The 22,332-nt window shown below is 40.1% G+C and overlaps 1 protein-coding gene across 5 annotated transcripts in view; it reads left to right on the top strand.

Annotated features, from left to right (window-relative positions):
• MYOM1 (myomesin 1) overlaps nucleotides 1–22,332 on the top strand; it is a 114,757-nt gene extending 92,425 nt beyond the window's left edge. For 3 of the 5 annotated variants that reach the window (XM_074987374.1, XM_074987378.1, XM_074987373.1), the window contains 8 exons: nucleotides 880–967; nucleotides 1,843–1,881; nucleotides 1,974–2,079; nucleotides 3,536–3,699; nucleotides 4,826–4,862; nucleotides 5,191–5,213; nucleotides 7,207–7,262; nucleotides 13,403–14,441. In XM_074987374.1, coding sequence (XP_074843475.1) covers nucleotides 880–967; nucleotides 1,843–1,881; nucleotides 1,974–2,079; nucleotides 3,536–3,699; nucleotides 4,826–4,862; nucleotides 5,191–5,213; nucleotides 7,207–7,262; nucleotides 13,403–13,696 — 807 coding nt within the window. In that variant the 3' untranslated portion in view covers nucleotides 13,697–14,441. Of the gene's footprint in view, nucleotides 1–879; nucleotides 968–1,842; nucleotides 1,882–1,973; nucleotides 2,080–3,535; nucleotides 3,700–4,825; nucleotides 4,863–5,190; nucleotides 5,214–7,206; nucleotides 7,263–13,402; nucleotides 14,442–18,916; nucleotides 19,062–19,275 lie in introns of those variants that run through there. The other 2 variants (XM_074987376.1, XM_074987375.1) reach the window with 1 other exon arrangement.

Genomic DNA, 22,332 nt, shown 5'->3' with positions numbered 1-22,332 from the left:
TTGCATCAGACTGCTGTGCTGATTACATTAGGGAAGGGTTAAACAGTAATGTGTGTTCTTATCAATCAGAGGCCATGTCTACACACGCCACTACCTCTGGAAGCGGCATGGTATGAGCAGCCCAAAAGATGCTAATGAGGAGCGGATGTAAACTTTCCATGCCTCATTAGCATATGGCCACATGATCTGGAGTCCAGAAGAATCTCTTCCGGACTCCAAAATAGCCATGTGGAGGTGCGGCCCACAGGGATCTCCCAGAAGGAGATCCCCACAGGCCGGGCATCTGCACGTCTTTTGGAGTCCAGAAGAGCTTCTTCCAGCCTCCAAATCACGTGGAAGTGGCATGTGTAGAAATGGCCAGACAGAAGAACCCTCCTTTTGTGGTTAAGGCAATAGACAAAGGGTATGTCCAAACCGCAGCCTTATTCCAGAATCGCTATTCCAAAATTGCTTATTTCAGAATAGCACTGCTACACACAAACATGCATTTTGAAATAGCCAATTTTGAACAAAGTCAACCACTATTTTGAAATATTTTCAAAATAGTGGTTGTGTCTTGTAAATGCTAGGATAGTTATTTTGCAATAAAGGCTGTTATTTTGAAATAACTTTTCTGGGTAGACCTACCCTAAGATTAATGAGATATTGTTTCAGTTCCTAGCTATGTGCTGATTTCAAGTATATTCTAGGATATGCCGCTTAGTTTCTCTTTGCCTCAGTTCCCAAACTGTAAAAGGATTGAGAGGAGGAGCATATAAATAGAAGGTTAAATTTGATGGCCATTTTTTTTTTTTGCCAGCCACATAAATCACTAGGAACAATATTGCTGTCTGAAATAACTTACTTTGAATGCTACCATTTGTTGTTATTGCTTTACAGTTTTCAAAGAAAGATGCTGGTATTTATGAAGTAATACTGAAGGATGATAGAGGAAAGGACAAAAGCAAACTAAAGCTTGTGGAAGCAGGTCAGGACTCTGAATGGTTTATCCTATACAAGGTCATAAGTACCTGAAATGCCAGTGCTTCTTTGTCTGCCCAAGAGTTTTGCATGGGAAAATTGTGGTATCTTTTTCAAGTGTTTTTTTTTTTAAATTTTTTTCTGCATATTAAACAGGGCCCTAACCAAAAATTATTACGGATTCCATGAGGTCATCCTGATGGTGACTTTTCAGTAACAGAACATTCCAATATCCTTTTGTTAATTAGTTTTTGTGTAATATTTCCTCAGGATATCCTGGTTGAGGGTATAAGCTATGATAGCTGTTTTCAAATTGGGTATTCTCTATATTAAAAATAATTACATTAAAGAAGATGAATATTGTATATCTAGATAATTTTACGAACAGAATATAATTTAGGCTCCTATGAGGCTGCATTTTTGACTTTTGAATTAATTTGGTTTGTCAAAAATATGTAAAGGTTCTTCTAGCCATAGAATTTTCTGTTTTGAAGATTTCATTGCTACTTACTGTGGTCAGTACACGGAACAAAATTCACATTCATAGTACAATGCATCGATATGGTAGGACCAATGTTACAGTTGAATGCTGTCACCTCTAGGAAAAGAATGTTGCCCTGTTCACCAGTGAAGGGCTTAAACACAATGCTGAGACCATGGTATAGAGAGGCAAGCTTCCTGAAAACACTACATAGGTCTGTTGTGCTTGAAATTGGGGAATATAGGGGTCTGATACATTTTCAAATGTGAATCAGATTTCTGTTAGGAACTCTTTTGAGGGAATGCTCAAGACTCATAATAGTGAATGCCAATCTTCATCCTATTACTGTGCATGTTTGAGCTGCGGACAATGAATCTCAGTTTGTGAATTTTCTTCCACAGCTTTTGCAGATCTGATGAATGAAGTATGCAGAAAGATTGGTAAGTTTATAATTCCCCCTTCAGATGAATGACTAATTGTGCTTCTTAAAGAATGGCAGTAGGGTTTCATAAAACATGTGCTCTTCTTTCAGCTGTATCTGCAACAGCACTGAAAATCCAGAGCACAGCAGATGGCATCAGATTATTCTCTTTTGTTAGTTATTACTTGGAAGATCTAAGAGTGAGCTGGCTACACAAGTAAGTGTATGAGAGCTTGCCAGCATTCTGTGTATTCTTTGTTTTTACACAGCCAAAAGAAGTCAGATATATTAAAATATGGGGCTCAGTTTCTCCTATCATTGACTCCCATGTAATCAAGTGTAGTTCCATGGAAGTTGATGGAGTTATACCAGTCTGTCAGAGGGATCTGGGGACTTGTTTGTAGCAGCCTGGAGGAAGAACATGATTAAAGTGATCGTGGTCAATAGGTCCATGAAAGTGGCAAATACATACAGCTTAGAAATGTGTAGCTCATGGTCAGCCAGCCTGTCTTCCTGGATTGTTTTTTAATTTTTTACCCAAATTTCAGGTACAGTACAGGTGCAGAATTAATAGGTGCCTGATAGGTGCATTCATCCTTGTGAGACTCCCAATCCCAATGTGCTTGCATCAGTGAAAAACCCACAAAACCCAGTCTCGACCTTGGATATCCTACAACCGAAACAAGACAGAGATGGATATTTCCAAACCCCATTTAAATTAGTGGGAGTTGGCAATCAGAATCACTTTGGCAATTTTGAAATCTCAGACACAGGAGACAGGATGCACTGGGAAATCCAGAGGAGTGAATGACTAGGATTACAATTTTGCATTGCAAGGTGACCTGCGCATTTGAAAACTGGAAGCTAATAAAAATGCTCCAGATTTGGTGCTCACTCTCACGTTTCATTTTTAGAACTAATTTTATGTTAGAACAAGCATATCAATTCGCCAAGTGCTAGTAAATTCCTCCCTGGCTCTCTCATACATTCCAAGGCATTAATTTAAAGATAAAGAGAATTTGAGCAACTGATTTGACAAAGAGCTTCCTCCCTTGTCTAGGATAATTATCTCCTTGATTAGAAAGCTGGGAAATGGATATTTTTGTGGAAAGAGATATACGAATGTATGCACATATTGCCTGAAATGACCAAATTCTGACATTGTGTCAAATTGTACCCTAAATAGACATACAGTACTGGTACAAAAATAACTTTATAGTCCATTCATGTCCTAACTATTCATATAACCCTATACATAGCCCCCCTCTTCTCATTCAGGAGCAATTCAGGTAGTTCTCTGAATGTGGGATGCATGGTTGTGTTATATGCTGAAATGCATGCATCCTCCCCCACCGATGTTTGGGTCTTGACCTCTGCAGTCCTGGTCCTGGAGGACACATGCCATGGTCTTTCTATGAGCTGTGAGGAGAGGTAGAATTGGAACAGAAAAAAATCTGTCTTGTGTCCCACCTTGGTCTTTAGCTTTCCAGGAACGGCACAGTCTCCAGCTACAGAATGGTCTAAAAAGTTGGAAATTTTAGATTCATAGCATAGTACCATGGGAAACATTTCTCAGAATTCTCTGGAGGAGATATGGCCAGTGAGGCCACAAAGGTAGTTTTCATTCATTATGTGATGAAAAGGAAGGGCTAATGTTGCTTTTTATTTTTCAGTGATGCCAAGATTAAGTATACAGACAGAGTTAAAACTGGTGTTACTGGAGAGCAGATCTGGTTACAGATCAATGAGCCAACACCACAAGACAAGGGCAAATATATAATGGAGCTCTTTGATGGTAAAACTACACATACAAGGATGGTGGATCTTTCTGGACAAGGTAAAGAAATCATGCTATCAATACCCAATTCTTCAACACCAGTAGCTTTCACTAACATTCAAAACATGGGTGGAAGCTGGAAAGGGACAGCTAATGGTGTTTGGATTAATTCTAGGATATATTTCTTCCCAGACAACTCTTGTTTCCTATTTCCCAAGGAGAACATATGCTCAAAACTGTCTGCTCCTGAGATCAACCTTTCCTTCCCCAGCCATTGCAACCCACAAAGCCCCAACACTACATCGAGTTTGTGAGCTCCAAGTGATAGGGGGATCTTTTAGTGAAATCACTGTTTTCCCTTCTGTATCCTTTGCTCAGTTTCTGGCAAAGTCTCCGTTCCTTCTTCTCACACACGGGGCAGCAGAGCCAACAATCTCAGTGGGCCCCTGAGAAACATCTTAGAGGGTCTGGCTCCATGGTCCTGGAAGGAAGGGGGCTGAGGGAAGAAAGAAAGGGACCAAAGTCAGCTGGCTCTCCATACTGCCTGGAGCTTCGTGCACTCCCCACCTTCACCCACTCCAGTCTTTAGCTCTGCCCGGAGTGTGCAGCTGGCACTCTGATGGCAATTTAAAGGGCCCAGGGCTTTGGCCACCACTGCTGCCACTCGCTGGGTCCCAGGGCAACTGCCCCTTTGCCCCTCCCATCAGTGGTCTGGGTAAGGAGAGACAGGGTTTCTCAACATCAAGCAAGGTTTGGAGAAGCTACCACAAGAATAAATCTTGCTGTTCAGTTTGTTACTGGGGCACCAATGTGCAATTTTGCAGTGGGCATGAAAAACTTGCTAAAAACAGATTTATTTTAAACCCTGCAAGCTATAATTAATTTGAGACACTGCAGTTTTGTTCCTCAGGTGTCTTTAGTGAGAGAATCTCAGGCTCTCTCTCTGTATTAGAGACTGATGACTTTTTATTACTGTCATATTCAGCCCTCAGTTACCTACAGACCAACTTCATTTAATTAAACTTTTTGTTATTTTAAGTCTTGCATGGTATGAGAGGAAAGACTGCAAAGGTTGGGCTTTCTTCCACTGATAACATTTTAATCTATATCTTAAAATATAAATTGCCTAATTGTGAAGACTCGTCTGTGAAAACTGCCTTTAACACCCACTTTTCTCTTTTAAAAGCTTTTGATGAAGCCTATGCTGAATTCCAAAGACTGAAGTAAGTATTATACATTATGAGTATTGTTTTGCATACAATATATGGCTAATAAAGCAAGAAACTGTACTCATTTTATTTAACATTTTAAAAAAAACCTTTGAACCAGTAGTCACACTGAAGTCAATGAAAGATTTGCCATTGACTTCTAGGGATGAGGATTTGAGGCTTTGTTAATATGGAAAAAGGAGGATTATCAAGTGATGTACTATGCAGAGCAGAAAGATTTCCCTTACGTGATTTAAAGCAGTCTCAAAAATTAGCCATTTGTCAATCATCCCAAATTAATCTCAACTAAAATTGAATTTTATTTTGTTTCCTTCCACTATAGACAAGCTGCTATTGCAGAGAGAAGTAAGTGAGCTTTTCTTGTCTGATGATCTCCATAAACTGGCTATGAAGTTTTCTTTGTTTTTAAATCTTCGTGCCTATTGGTGTGTGTATTTGATAAAACAAGTTATCCTGACACCAAGGAGAAACAGGGAAAGTGATCTGTTTGATGCCTAATATTATAACAGGCTAGAGGAAGTATAATTATGATTGTGTCAACTTTTTCCTGTATTGGCTTCTGTTTTCACAGCCAGATAACTTTCTCTAATAACTACCTTTCTAACTGAAATTTCTCATGCCTGCCTTCAAAGTAAAAGTGGCTTTGTTTTTGAAAGTCTGAAGAAAATTATTTAGTTGTTTTTGAGTTATCCTATGTGGCTGCACATCATCAGCACTGATGAAAAATATTACAGGCTCAACCTCTGTAGTATGGCACTCTCTGGTCTGGCAACATCCGTTATCTGGCATGATTTCAGTTAGCTGGACAAACGTATCACGGGTGTGGCCACATTTCCCATGGTCCCATAAAATTTGTTTACATCTACCACTTATTGCTCTGAGTGTTCGGTGCTGTTATTTAGCTGTATTTTACCCCGAAATGTCTTCTGAGAGCCCAGGAAGCAGTGGAAGTGTTGGTAATGCTGTTAGACAGCATTGATTCCCCGGGGTTTGGCAAATTCTCACATTTGACACAGGTTAGGTCCCAAGGGTGTCAAACTAGAGAGGTTGAACTTGTACATATGGATTAATGGGCCAAGTCAGATGTTCTCTGGGAACCAAAGTTTTGAGCCTCCTGGCATCTGTGCATTTAAAAATCTCAATCATAATGTTATACTGAAGACACAAAATACAGAATAATTTAAAATGAGAAAAGAAGCATTTAAGCATTCATTTAGTGAACAAAGACATTGTAAATTAACCACAAAGATTAAGCTCTACATGCTTTTCTTTCTATTTAAAAACACATTAGATGGAACAGATTAATGCAACATCTCACTGAAGTCTTCCCTTTCCCTATGTATTTGGGACCATTATAGAAATAGTGTAGATAAAGGAGGAGTCTGAAAAGGCAGTGGAGAAGAATGGGTGTGCAGTCTTCAGTGTCTGTAACCCTAAAGATCCAGGCCAGCTTCTCCAAACCATATTCCTAAGATATACTCTGATTCTGACTTTGGATGGTCATGGATGGTGAAGAGAAGGCACACCTCTTGATATGGTTTGGTTCTCCATTCCTGCTCCTTCTACATCTGGCTTCAACACATTTCTCCACAAAGTCCCTATTTAAAGAGGTGGGAAGAACATCTGCGTTGAAGGAGAGAGCATTACATAGCCACTTTCTGCTTCTTTCTGGCTCCCACACTACTAACAAACTGAATATCCCACTTTCTGGAATAGCTGCAGCAGAGAATGTTCATGCTAGTGTCACTTTACTTTTATAGGATTTCAGCAGTGTTTTGAAACTGAAATCAAATGGTTAGATTCTGAGTTTGTTTACACCAGGTTAAATCCAGAAGAATGCCACTGAAGTCAATGGAATTATTCCAGATTTAAACTGGTGAAACTGAGATAAGAACTTGTCTTTTTAATTAGAAAAGAAGCTTAAACTTCAGTGGTTTCTAAGTCACTTCCATAGGCTCATTTCTTCTATAGGCAACTCATCTCTTTCTATAACACTGAATTGCCAGCTTTTTACTTCTGATACTTAGAAACACGGGACCAATTCTAAATTCTTTGTGCACTCAAAACTCAGACTGAAACTCAGTGGAGGCAAGGATAAGGCCTATACTTTAATTGCACTGAGGAAATGACTGTCAGTCTGATATAAAGATGTCTGCTTCCTTCAGCAGGTTGACATGATTTTCCATGTACAAAGGATGTGCTAGGAATAACTCTCTTCATTTGCACAGAGAGAGACTTGTGCAAAAATAAGATAAAAGAAAAGTGCTAGAGAGGAAAGAAATCTGGGACAGAGTTATTTTTGCAAACATTAAAGGAAATGTCACTTGTGTGTTTTCAGATCGTGCCAGGGTAATTGGAGGTTTGCCCGATGTTGTCACCATCCAGGAAGGCAAGGTACAGTAAATGAATTATAGCTTTATATAGTAGCTGAGCAGAGAAGAGAAGAGTAACAATTATTTCAAAATTTCCATTTAAAAATGTATTCACTATCTTCTGTACATAGTTTGATTTTTGCCCATATAGGTTTATGTTTTTGGGCAATTTCTTTTGTTGATTGTAAGATAAAAGTGAGAGGATAGTGCCAGTCAGGACTAAAATGTGAATAGTGTACTTCTTAGGAAATTCATATGCAACCATATCTGTAAAAATTTACACTATGTGCTCAGATTTCACTGTTGTATTTTTCTAATGGGATATTGGGTAATGTTGAATTCCTTACACCCCAAGACAGCCACTTAATCTGTACTGATGATAACTAAGTTCCTCAAACCCTGGCACCAGTCAGATTTGGCAAGTTAGGATGTAAAGTGTGGTAGAAACCTTCATGACCTACTTCACCATCCTAAGAGACAAAGGAGAAATTCTTTTCTGTTATACTGTGGTGAATTAGAGATAAAGCAAGTTAAATCAATAGAATTACTCTGGATATGATGATGATTTTACCATTGAATCTGATGTCTGCAAGTGCCACTGATGAAGCCAAGTATCTATGAATGGGAGCCAGTTTTAGTTCTATGCCTAACATGTCTCTCCTTGATTGCAGCAGTCCATGAGCTCTCAAAGGCTGCATCTACATTAGCAAGTTCTTTTGAAAGATTTTTCAAAAGAAAGGGGCTCTTTGGAAAGATCCTGTGGAGCATCTACACAAAAAAAAGTGTTCTTTGAAAAGTAAATCAAAAGAATGTGGTGCTTTTTTTGAAATCGCTCTTCCTTTCCCATTTCAGGAAGAGCGCCCCCTTTCAAAAGCTTCTTTTGAAAGAAAACATATATAGACACTCCTCAGGGCCCTTCTTTCAAAAGAGCAGTTCTCATGGGGCCTGATTTTTCCATCCCTGGCCTGTACTTTCAAAAGCGTGGGGGCTGTGTGGACGCTGTCTTCGAAAAGAGCAGATTGCTCTTTTGATCTGCTTTTTGGTGTGTGAACGCACTCTTTTGAAAGAAGTTCTTTCAGAAGAGATCTTCTGGAGGGGCTTCTTTCAAAAGATCTCTGTAGTATAGATGTAGCCAAAGTCTCTCAGTCTTTCAGTCCAAGGTGGCAGAACTGCCACCATTGAATCTTCTGATGGAATAAGAGTTCCCAAATGTTCAAGTCAGTATTGCAAGATTGGAGGTTGTCTTGGTCTGCACTTAAAATGAGCTCCAGTCCAATTCTCCATAAAATCAGCCTTTGGTATCCTACTGTCTGACATACACACAACATGACCTCACCATCTCAGCAGCACTCCTACTATACAAAAGAATGTTGATGACTGTGATGTTGCAGCTCTCAAGCTCTGGGTATTTAGAACTAAATCTTGCCATTTAATTCCCACTATCTGGCAGAGACATTGTAGGTGGAATTGGTCCAAGCATTTTATGTGGTGTTGATTAGTATTTGAAGGGAATTCTATAGTATTTAGACATTCTTACAGAGCAGGGGTGGGCAAGATATGACCCGCAGGCAGCATCCAGCCTGACAAGCCTTTTAATCACCCACCTCCTGCCGCACCCCAAGCACAGAGCAGCACCGCTCAAAGTAGCTAGCTGCTCCCTGTGGCTCTCTGTGCTGTGAAGGTAGGAAGGGAAGAGAGGCTTTGTATGCTGACTCCACCCCCAGCAAAATCTCTCATCTCCCATTGGCCAGTATCCAGCCAATAGGAGCTGAGAGATTTTGCTGTAAGAAGTGAAATTGCAACACAGTTTCTCAGTTCCCATTGATTGGATTCCAGCCAGTAGGAGCTGAGAGATTTTGCTGGGGACAGGGGCAGCACATGAGGACTTTCCACAGCACAGAGAGCCACATGGAGTAGTCTGTAGCTCCTAGCAAGTCTGGAAGCTTGCCTGAGAGTGCTGCTGGCCAGGAGCTGCTTAGGAAAGCATCTCCCAGCCAGAGCCTGCCTCTGGCGCACCTGCCCCCCATCATGCAACCCAGCTCTCTTCCAGCCCTTTCAACCTCTTGTGTACCCTTCCCCCAGGCCAGAATCCTCTCCTAAACCCATACCCCCTTCCAGACCCTGCACCCCAACCCCTTGCCTCAGATCATACCCTAAACTTCTTCACCCTCTCTGCCCTGCCCCAAGTCACAACTCCCTCCCAGACCCTCTACCCCCTCCTATAGCCATCCCCCAGCCCAGAATCCTCGCCTATACCCAGACCTTGCTCTCAATCCCTGGTCCCAGATCACAACCCCCTCCTTCACCCAAAGACCCTCTCAGACCCCCACACTCGCTCCTGTACCCCAGTCCTCTACACCAAGCTCCCAAGCTCCATTCCAGACCTCATCTTATTCAAAAGCTTTCACATAAAACAAAGGCTCAACCAGAGAATTCTCAGTTTTGGCTACAGCCATTTACCAAATGGGTGTGGTGTTTTGCCTTCTCACAAAGCTCTCACATTCTCTTGCCTAGGTAGCTGTGTTTATTTGTTGAATTCAGACATTTGTCTGGCTTCATTACTCTACAGCGAACACCAGCATGACATCAAGGCAGGGAACATATAAGCTTGCTAGTCATTAACTGGAGCTTCTGTGCTCTGTTATAGGTCAGTGAAAGGAGGACTTGATGTTAGAGCAGGGCAATGGGAGGTTCACATGGAGATCAAGGGGGTAATACAGATTTTATGCAACAGCTAAACTTTTATTTATTCCTGTATTTTCTGTTCTTCTTTGAATGCTTTTTCACACAGATTCCAATTAGTTGTGTGCATGCCATGCTCATGGCCATCAGAAACTTCCTCCCCTACCAGTTCCCATCGCATTGGCTAGGAAGCCCCCTGTAGTGGCGGCTCCCTGGTACTCAATATATAACCCTGCTGACCTGGCCCTCCTTCCCTCCTACTGTATGTTGCAGCATTGGCACTGCATTCACTAGTTCTTCATCATTTCAGACGTTTTTAGTAGATAGTGTTTTAGTAGTTAGTGGTAGTTTAGAGATTGAATTACTGGAATTGCTTTTATCCCATCACCTGCCTTGGGCTGCTGGGCATGCTGCACACCCAGGGGTTTAAGTCTTGCAGTGTTTGCTGAAAGCCTGGGCCCAACAGTGACACACTCCCCATGTGTGATGGACTTGGGTGCCCATGGGAGGCACATCAGTCTGAGTGCTGTAAGGTGTTTAAGCTTACAACTGAGAAAGAGTGGGACTTCCTTTTAAAACTACTGGGGATGGAGGCCACATTCTGTCCTGGGACCATCCAGTCCTGGGTGCTAAGGAGGGACTCTGGTATGAGAGACACTTGACACTGAGAATTCTTGGCACTGCAGCAAGGAGCAGCACTCCCTGCTGCTCCACATCCCCTTGCTCATATAGTTCAGCATGTCCCAGCTCTTAAATAATGAAACTGTATCCAACACTGCATGAGTGGGTAATAAAAATTCACTCTAGATTGAATCTTGATATTACAGGTCACAGACAGGTATTCATTCTTCTATTAAAAAATTATACAGACACTCCTGTGCAGATACCATTGTGCCACAAACTAAGTAGTGCCCTATGCTGTGTATACCTAGCGCTAGCTGACTGAAGCAGCCACAGTCCCCTGCCCTCCACTCCCTGCTCTGCCTGCCTGTCCCAGCAGCCCAGTCCCCTGGCCCCTTGCTCTGCCTGGTGGCCCAATCTTCAGTCCCCCTGCTTTGCCTCCCAAACCCAGTGGCTTAATTCCCCAGCCCCTTGACTCCTGCTCTATCTTCCAGCACTGGAGGCCCAGTCCCCCAGTCCCAAGCTCTGCCACCTGTCCTGCCCCCATCCACCATCTGCCCCACCCCAATCTCCTGGCACTGCGCTCTCTGCCACCTGTTCCTTCACCAGCTTCCCTGGCCTGTTCCTGCCCCTGTAGCCCTGAGTACCTTGCGCCTATCGTCCACAGAGTTGCTGCCCCATTCCACAGCAGGCAATGGGATTACATGTGCTTGGACTGCGTAGGGCACCAGAAATCATAAAGGTGACTGTGATGCTATAGGTGTGTATAGTCTTATCAACACATATGTTGATAAGGTCCTTGTCCCAAGGGCAACAATGTCTAACACTGACAGATGCAACACAAGGCACAAAGGATCAGTCTTTGGCAGCAGGCCCACAGTAATGAAACTCCTGCCCCAAAGCAATCTTACCATCTTAATACAAAAGTATTAGAATTATCTTTTCACATAAATAAGTAGACCACAAACAGTAAAGTGGGTACAACAGGAAGGAAACAAACAGCACCAGTGATATCAGTGACGTAAGGCTAAGCAAAAGGGGAAGTTATTTTGAGAAACAGTATGAAGGAGAAAAGGACTATTGATGGTGCTGCTTCTCTCAGGGGAAAATTGGCACGACTCTAGACTGTTAGGGTTTGAGCGATGCATCCAGTACAGCTCTCTGCATCACTGACAGTAACTCATTAGGACCTTGCAATGGCAATAGAAAAATTCAATACTGACCCTCTTAGCTGTCAAAGACTGTGACACAATATAGAATGGTGGTTTTCAAGCATTCTGAAATGGCGACTCCTTTCACATATCCAGTTTCTGAGGGTGACTCCCCCTTATAATTAAAAATGTGGGTGAATTTAATGGGGGCTTGGGGTTGTCAGTCCCATGGAACTGACAGCTTGCGATCCCTGTGATACAGAAGTACTGAACAGAAAATGAAACTGTAAACTCTCTTCACTGGCTGCAGTGTTCAGGTGCAGCTGAGCTGTTCATATTCAGAGAACATGAATAATGTGGAGGGGGTTCCTTTCCTTTCGAGGCTATGGTTACACTAGTGAGTTTTGCTGACAAAACCCCAGTTTTGTTGACAAAACTGGTGGACTGTCCACACACAAAATGCGTTTTGTCGACAGTTTGGCTTTTCTGTGTGGGCACGCTCTGTCGACAGATGTTTTGTCAGGAAATCTCTTCCAACAGTGACTTTTGTTGACAGAGCGCTGTAGTGTAACCGTAGCCTTAGAATTTAAACATCTCTGCAATCAAAAGCATCTTTACTTAATACATTAGTGAGCATCTAAGGGTAGAAATGGACTCTGAAAACTAGTGATTTCAAATAAAGATAGCAGCAGTTAGATGTTGTGCAGTTTTTATAGGAATCTGTTTGTGAATTTATCAGGATGTAATTCAAGGGTATTCCTAAACCTGAGATTAATTGGTAGTTGCTTACTGGTTAAGCATTGATTATAGTCAGAGAAATTGGCCTTTATTTTTGTGGAAAGCTTGTAGAATTAACCTGAACAAATCCACCCGATGGTACTTCAAACTCCCATTGAAGGCCTGACATTCAGGTGCTACTAGTGCAATAGTTCTCAACCTACCTATCACTGTGAGCTGGCTGCAGGTTGGAAACTACAGTGCACTCTTCCTACTGCCTGGATCTCTATGCCTTCTGCACAGAGATGTCTGCACAGAGTGGGACCAGGAGAGGAGCCCTGGGAGACAGCCCCAACCCTAGACCTGGACACTCAAAACCTGACTCTGTGGGTCCAGTTGGCAGCCCCAGTGCTGATCTTGGACTCTGTGATGCTGGCCAGAGGCTTCGGACTGCAGATGGGGCAGGCCAATCAGCTGCCCTGGACCCTGAACTGCATGGGGACATCTAATAGACTCAATCCCAGACCCCGGCCATATGGGTCCAGCCAACAACCCTGACCCCAGCCCCACCACACCTGGGCGCTGGAGAGCTGGTCACCTTGGTTTCCAGGCAGATGGTCCCTGCTGCCTTAGCTCAAAGCTGATCTGCAGCTGTGTGTTCATTGTGCCACATGCAGCCTGCGGGTTGAGAGCCTCTCTGCTAATGTCTAATTTTGTATTAAACAACGGAGAGAGGGTTGTGGTAATGTTCATGAGGGAAGAGGGTCCATAAAGTATTAAAGGTTTTTAATGGTGCTTTTTAATTAGCTGTATTCAGTCTCTTCCTTCATGCTGCATCAGACTACATCAGAAATTATTTATTTTGATGCTTATGGATATCTATTGTCTAATAACAGGAAGTTAAGAAAGGACTTTCAGGGTATTATTCATCCAAACGGATGCAAAAAGTCATTTAAAAGTTTATTTATAACCTATTTGTACATTTTCGTAGGCGCTTAATCTTACTTGTAACGTTTGGGGAGATCCTGTCCCAGAGGTTACGTGGCTGAAGAATGAGAAACCATTGATAGCAGATGCCCACTGCCTCCTGAAATATGAATCTGGAAAAAATGCCAACTTCACTATTACTGGGGTCAACACAATCGACTCTGGGAGATACAGCATTGTGGTGAAAAACAAATATGGCACAGAAACAAGTGATTTCACTGTAAGTGTGTTCATACCTGAGGGAGAAGATGAAGTACCTCACCCTGAGTCTAGTAAAGGTGATAAAAAGAAAGTGTGAATTTGAAGTTAAGAAACAGAAGTACAGGGGGAGAGACTGAATGATAAACTGACATAATTCATGTCATGTGTGTAAATTGTTTTGTGCAGAGCAAATAGCCTCAGATCCTTCCACTCACTTCATTTGTGTTTTTATTACATTTATTTGCACCAAGCAAAATAGTGCCTTTACTAATTCATATTTAAACACCATTTTCTTACGGCTAACATCACAGAGCCTAACCCTGCAATCCCTAAATTAGCCAAATTCCCACAGAATGCAGCATCAAGTCCAAAATGTGGCCCCTTTCCTCCATACAATACAAACAAGAAGAGCGACGGAAAGTTTTAAGGGAGACAATTAATGAGGTGGATGAAAGGATAAAGTGTGATCAAGGCTTAAAGGAGACATTCTTTCTGAGCAGCAATTTAGATTTGGTCAGACTTTGATGATGTAGTGTACCATAGCTATTAGAAACAGAGATCCTGATTTTCATTTACATCGAGGCCCTTTTACATAGTTTAGCACTATAAATGCGCTTTAAATTGGGTGTAAATGTAATTTATACCCTCTTTAAGGCTTGTTTTGACTGCCTGGGTAGCCTTAAGGGGCTGTAGCATAAATGAGAATCAGCCCCAGGATGCTAAATCAACAAATATGTTGTATGTGTTTGCTATGTTAATGTGCACTCATGTCAATCACAATGTATGACTCCTCCTCAATGGTCACAAATAAATGGAACACGTTTCTTTCATCTCTACCTCCACCTCGTTTCACTGTCTTGTTTGTTTCTGTCACTGGTGTGGTAATTGTTCACGGAACCTTCCAGTTAACAAGTTCTTCACCACTGCAACTTTTTGAAGTGGTCCTTTTGACTGTGGAAATCTTCACTTTGGTCTTTACTATAAAACACAGAGTGAAATCACTTGACACCTACACATTTCATTTCTGTTATTCACCAACTTCAGACCACAGTTCCACAAAGCACATGAGTAGTTCCATTGACAGTTCTATGCATGCATTTAAAGTTAAGCACATGCTTAAGTAGTTTGGTTAATTGAGATCATCGAAAATCTTTCTTAAAGTTCAGCATATTAATATTTCAAAAAAAGTGTCTTGTAGCACTTTAAAGACTAACAAAATTATTTATTAGGTTTTAAGCTTTCATGGGACAGATGCGCTTCAGATCTTAAATTCTGTTAAAAGTAGAGTGGCACGATGAGAATTTAACAAAAAGGTTGAAAAATATTAGATGAAAACTGACAAATCAGCTACATAGAACAGAAAGAGGAGAGGAAAATGGAGGGTGGGGGGAAAAGGGAAAGAAAATTACTTAGTGCAAGTGTCTACTAAGTGAGTGGCCTGAGGTCACTATGAATATCGAAAATGGAGAAACAGTCCTTGTAATGTGTACATTTTTATTTTATTTCTATTTTTATTACACATTACAAGGACTGTTTCCCCATCTTTTATCTTTGTAGTGACTTCAGGCCACTCACTTAGCTTAATAGACACTTGCAGTTAGTAATTTTCTTCCCCCTTTGCTCTCCCCCTGCTTCTGTCCTATGCAGCTGATTTGTCAGTTTTCATTCATTTTTTTCTTTCTGTTAACTTATCATTGTGCCAGTTTACTCTTAAAAGAATTTACAGAACTGAAGAAGTGGATCTGTCCCACAAAAGCTCATCACCTAATAAATCATTTTGTTAGGCTATAATATGCTACAAGACTGCTTTTTTGTCTTGTGAAGATACAGACTAAGACAGCTACCTCTCTGTGAATATTAACATTTATTATTGGACATTAACACCAGAGAAAACTAGGAATGCGTATTAGAAATAATGTAAGTTGATAAATAAGACATTTAGTATTGTCTTTTTATGCATTAATTTCTGAGAAATATAAGCCTGGGTGACTGAAATTATTGCCCAATTACATGTAGAAGCAACATAGTCGAGTGCAGTGTTTTTTAAACTTGTGTTCTGTGAAACCCTAGTGTTCTGTGAACAACTCGCAGGTGTGCCACGAACCTCTGACAATTTTTGATATCATACACTGATGGTATATATTTTCTGTTATTAAAACCAGGTACAGTGTTACGACTTCATTGCTATGATACCTGATTAAATTACTTCCTTTTAGTTTTGCTGTATATGTTGCTGTTTGGTGGGTCTGTATTTTTGGTCTGACAAAAAATATTGTGAAGAAAATTTTCATGGGTGTGCCACATAAAAAATATTACTGTTTGGTGTTCTGTGGTCTCAAAAAGTTTAAGAAACACTGGGCTAGAGACTGAGCATGTTGATAGGATCCAGGAACTCCTGAGTTCTTAATCTCAGGTCTAGTATTGATTGCTGGCCCAATTTAATCTTATTGTAACTCCAATTAAGTGGACTTAACCAAGTCTCCTAAAATTCTGTTTTGTTTTCCCCTACATAAAATTAGAACAGTACTATCTACTTAACTAACAAGGACATCATGACTACTCATTATTTTTGTCAGAAGAGGAAATGTAAGTGGCAACTGCTGTTATTGATGCCCAGAATGCAATAGAACAGATATACCTTAGTAGGTGCAGAGATGCATAGCTTACATTACAATGTGACATTGACAGCAAGGCCTGCTTCACTCCAGTAGGGGATTCACCCAGGGGGAAAAGCAGGTATTCTTACCCTGACTGCCCTTCCTTGGGTTTGTCCCAAGAAAGATTAGCATAAATTTCTTTTGAGACCAGGACCAGAAACCTGCTGGCTGACACCAAATTGTGGATGGGTTGCATCAGAAAACATCCAGGTCCACTGAACCACACATCTAAGTCCCAGTGCCGACCCTTTTAGAGGCTGTGATGGATTGTAGGGGCCTCTGGTAGAAGGGAGGCTGTGACATCTTTGTTCCGCAATAATCTTCCTCCAGTAGACTTTCTGCTCCCAAGAATTTTGCATCCTGTAATTTAATGGCCATTGTGGGTGAAAAACAGGAATGAATTGGTAATTTATTCATTGACCTTTATGTCACTCAAATAAAGTCAGTTTACTTCTTAAATTCAGTTAATTACACTGTGTCTCAATCTTCACAGACATGAGCAATAACAGATTATACTTTTCTTAATTCTCAGTCTGTGGGGTTTTTTTTCTCATTGTTCTTATGAATATTACAAAGTGGGTATTCAGCTGAAAACTTTATATAACCATTAATCCAAATCTTTGATCCTTTGCAACAACTGCCTTCTGTAGTGGCAGTGGTAATACTGTATATTTATATCAGCGATTTACAAAAGTGCCTTTGCTCATTATTAAATGAGCTGGACAAATGGATTTCATATGTATTTTCAGCATTTTAAACCATCAGCAACGCCGTTTCTAATTTTGAGAGCAAATTTGTCTTAATATCATTTGGAATACACCATGTTACATGTTTTTCAGACTAGATCTCACAGCAGCATGCATTGTCACACCAAAAGCTGTAGAACTAACATATTTTCAACATCTTTAAGCATGATCTATGCTCACCTTTTCACACACTTTTATCTCCTATAACACCTCAACTGTTACGAACCCACAAATCCTACTGTTTCCCAGAAAATTCCCTTTGCTGTAGCAATGGCTGATCTGTGAGGATCAAACAGGTAAGTGTCAATGATAATTAAATTCTTGCCATTTCGGGTTTCATGTGTAGCCCTTATTCATGTGAGGAGCCCATTGGATGCAGGATTGATACCTGAGGCTAGTATATAAATGAGTAACAGTGTAATTTTGATAACATTAAAATTAGAGAAATTAATTCAGAATAAAGCACAAAACCATGCTGCATTTGCCTGTTCTTATTTATTATTTTTTTGAAGCAGGGGAATGTTATAAATCTGAAGCTTAGCTCTAGTTCTCTCCAAAAGGTTTCAGGACATTGGCAAATGTTTTGAATGAACCTAGATGATTTCTTGTGGAAATCTTGCAGAACTTGTGGTTTTTCACAGATTGCTAAGAAGTCAGCTAAAAAGTGGTATTCACGGGGCACAAATCCAGTGTAGATCAACACTGGAGAGAAGGGATTGTGCAACCTTTTATGTGAACTGAAATTAATGAATTCTGTATAAAATAAAATGGCAGAAATGTAGCACTTTAAATACTAACAAAATGATTTATTCGGTGATGAGCTTTTGTGGGACATCACCGAATAAATAATTTTGTTAGTCTTTAAAGTGCTACATTTCTGCTGTTTTGTTTTGTTGAGTACAAACTAACATGGCTATCTCTCTGTTACTTTTGAATTCTGTATAGGTCAGGCAAGAGAACAATTTTCAATACGTATGTCAATACAAATATAGGTCATTCTTGCCTGGCAGTAGTAACATTTTAACTAAGTTCCACATAAGTTTGAAGATTCTGACTGTTATACATCCAAAGCACAACCTACCTATGTTACAATACTGATATAAGTCAGGCAAGCAGGATTTGTCCAGTAGATCTGATTCACCAAAGCATCCACATATTTGCTTAACTTTAAGCATTGAAGCCCCTGGTTTCAATGGAACAACTAACATGCTTAAAGTTTAAACATACATGTAAGTACTTTTTTCTTTTCAAAATGAAAGCAAAGAAGTAGCCTCATTGTTTAATATGACATAATTAGCCTTCTAAAATGTAAATACAAATATGCCAAAGAATTTGATATTTTCACTTAACATGATATGAAGCCAACTGAAAACTGATATTTAGATCATTCTATTGTGGGCCCAGAACTTACACTGTAACTATAAAGCACAGTTGACTAAACCACCTTCAAATTGTACTTTTTCATCACTAGTGAAGTCTACAGGATTTCAGAGGTGTAACTGAGAGCATATTTTGACTATTTCTCATTGGAGTAGTAGAACAATTAACCCTTCTTATTTCTCACAAGTACATTTTTAATGCAGTTTCATGTTTCCTGCAAAATTTTATTTTCTCTCCAGATAACTGACCCCATCATTCCTCCATATATTTGATAGAGCTACAGAGAAGTATTCTTACTATGAATGGTGTAATGGAAAGCATTAACTAGATACACTGATCATGAACTAAATAATGGGGCAAATTCTGTTCCTCCTCACTTCAACGGGCATTGTGTGTGCACATCTGGAAGAAAAATTTAGGTTGATATAAATTTGTAAATATACCGATTATAGGGGTTCTATTACCCTGTTTATGAGAATTTCTGATGCGTTTACACTTCTTGCTGGTGCATTCTTTGTTATTGCCCTCGTATAGGTGGTTGTGACTCCTGTGATGGGACAGATTAGCCTGGTTAAGCATGATGCTGATGTGCAGGGACCTAATCTAAATACAGTAACTCTAGCTAAAAGGAAAAAAGCAACTACTGCAAGTAATTGTCACAAAGAAGAGGAGCTAGAAGGTAAGAACTCCTTCATACATATGGGGCCAGCTCCAAGAAGCAAAATAAACCTGACATTATGCTCTTAAAATCCATGCAGATCCTTACTTTCTAGATATGAGTTCTTAAACTACAGATATGTATAATGGCTAAGATTTTTAAAAGTGACAAGTGCCTTTGTGTTATGTCAAGCAGAGTAAATGTGTGAGAATTTGTGTTACTTCTCCTAAATCAGATTTTGTTAAGCCACATGCAGAAGAGATTATTGTAACAGAAGAGATACCTGATCCAAGTGAAATCCTGATTGTAGAAGAGGAAGATGATGGAGAAGATAGCTGGCAAGCAGCAAAGGAGAGCGATATGAAGCCTACAGTACCAGAAATAATTCTTTACCCCACAGGGAGCTGGATTAGAGAGGGAGAAAAATCAGCCGAAACAAATGCCGGAATAAAACTATGAAGTTACTGTATGTGTGTAAAACAGTTATCTTACTATAAAATGGATATCGATCTTGTGTTGAACTTTCATGGGCTATAAGTTCTTCATCAGGCTCACTGACGTGGGGGAACGCAGAGAAAGGAAAAGTTGCTCTGGGGTCCAGCCTGTCAAAGGGATCCAGAGCTCTGGCCGCTACTGCTGCTACTTTGGCAGCAGCCATGGCCAGCGCTCCAGGCCCTTCTGAGATGCCTCTGCTCCACTGTTCTGTGTAGCTCCAGGGGGGTGTGGGGTGGAAGGGGTAGCATTGCAGTCCCAGTAGTGTAAAGGGGTGATTGCCTTTGATATGTGATATATCTTGTCAAGAAGCATCATATTTAATACTCTGCAAAAGGCATGGATTGAAATTATATAGAATTATGTAGATGGGTTAGAGCAACACATTCTAATCATCGTGCTTTACAGTATTACAGTATCCACATGTAAGTTAGTGATTCAAGGTTGTACTAAGGAGTCACAGATCTTTGTGTAGTTAGATACCTTTGCATAAAAATGGCAAAAGTTGAAAAGTGGATGCTCAGAAGCAAAGTGAAAAGAACAACAGTGAGTTCAAAATGTCTTGTTGATTTGCAACACAAGCTTAATCATTTTGTACTTAATTTTTTTGTGGTTACAGGTATTTGGATAACTGATGGCTTTGAATTTGGTACATTTCTAAGGAATGTTTTAAAATTGATTTTAAGATCCTCAAAACCACATTCTATTTGCTTTACCAAATCCTCTTGGTTTTTCTGTGAGGCTATGGTTACACTACAGAACTCTGTTGACAGAAGTCACTGTTGGAAGTGATTTCCCAACAAAACTGCTGTGCACACAGTTTAGCCACACACAAAAGCCAATCAGAAGAGCTCTCTGCTCTATTGACAGAGCAGCTGGACTGCCCAGCCGCTCTCCGGACAAAACAGGTGCCTGGAAGCACAGCAGACAGGGCTACCTATTGTTCTGGACACCCTGTTTGTTGAGAGAAGGACCCTCCCTGCGGAGCGTCCACACAGCTTTTTTGTTGACAGAATCTGTCAATGGCAGTGTTATGCCTCATGACTGAGAGGCAGAACACTGCCAATGAAAGTGATGAGCTTTGTTGACAAAGTGTCAACAAAATGCATTTTGTGTGTGGATGTTCCACTGGTTTTTGTCGACAAAACTGGGATTTTTGTCAGCAAAACTCACTAGTGTAACCACTGCCTAATAGTTTAGAAGATTATTGAATTAGGTTCATAACATACTTCCAGGGTATAAGCTCTATGAAAACTTTGGAATATTGCAAAACATGGTGATTTTTAACTTGCACAGAATTATTATATTCAAGAAAGAAAGGTTTAAAATGTTTCAATAATCACTTGCTGATATTTTGATGCTGCTGACTGAAGATGGATCCAGTGACCCCATGCAGCTCCCATTAAAAATAATGGAAATACGCCCAGTGATATAAATGGTAGTTAAATTGGGACACTTGTTTGGAATCAATTAGAGTAAGTTTTGACTCTGTAAATAAGGGGAATATCACTGGGCAAACCAGAACAGAGACAATTTAGGATGAGCCTTCTGGAGTGATTTATTTTGAACAGAGAGAGCAAATTGCCCGCAGATGCTAAAGAACCCGCAGCCAAATATGAATTTTTAAACAAGAAATTCAGAAAACAAAACAATCACTAAGAATACATAGCTTAAGTTATTGCACAGGCTGGTCTCACCAGCCATAGGTAGTCTTTGACACATTGGGCCTGGTTCACTCATATATTACTTCTGTTTTACACCATTGTAATGCTATTCAAATCAATAGAAAACTAGAACAGCACACAGGGAAATCAGGTTGATAAATCTTATATGCTAGTGTAGCAAGTGTTTCATAAACAAACACTTAAGGGAGTGATTCTGCACGACGAGATTTTTTTAAATGGTAACTCAAATTATATAAATGTTGTTAGGCATGCATTGACTTTTGAATGAAGCAGGAACATGATTATTAGTCCAGAGGAGAAATAATAACTATATCACTGAGTAAGAGAGCAGCAGTAAGAGGCACTCTGCCCTTTCAAAATGTCACTGCTGCGCAAAAATTGGCATTTGTTGTGTGTTTTATGCTTCTTACCTCTTCTTTATTGGTGTGATTATCTGAAACTTGCATAATCTTATCAATCATTCTTTACAACTCCTCAGGGCAGGGAATCTGTCTTTGCCTACAACAAAGAACGATGAAGCTCCGTGGTGCTAAGTGATAAATATAACAATGATGCAATTTTTTGCCATTGGAGTGCCCGATCCAATTTCTATTCAAGTCAATGAGCATCTTCCCACTAACTTGAATGTTCTTTCAAGTCCTAATTTAACTGCCATTCTCATGTAGTGGGCACATCAAAATTATGGACATCAGTAACAGAATTATTAACTCCATTTAAAGCAGGATTGGGTCTGTAAAATTTAGTTGAAAACAAAATAGACTGTTGTTATCAAAGCCCATGGTGAATAGAAAATGAGGGAAAGGTTGTGGAAAATACATCAGGATTTCTGGTTTGTTGTGTTTTTAATTCTTCTACAAAGCACAGAGCACAAACACACTATTCTTTTAGAGTGTGCTAATTAACAGTCTGGTGTTATTGTCTAAGTTGAGTGAACTACAAAAGGTAAACAATACAGATAATTAAGTAAAATCTTTAAAATTATAATTTTAAAAACAGATGTGCATCATTCACATAGGCAAAAAAGTGCTTTTAAAATAAATTTTCTTTTTATCTTGTCTCAGTAAAACTGATTGCATGACTCTCAACTACTGACAGTAAAACTGAAATAAAAACTG

The sequence above is a fragment of the Carettochelys insculpta genome, chromosome 2, assembly GCF_033958435.1.
Source record: "Carettochelys insculpta isolate YL-2023 chromosome 2, ASM3395843v1, whole genome shotgun sequence".
Classification (NCBI taxonomy): Eukaryota; Metazoa; Chordata; order Testudines; family Carettochelyidae; genus Carettochelys; species Carettochelys insculpta.
This window is presented reverse-complemented; position numbering and strand designations above follow the sequence as displayed.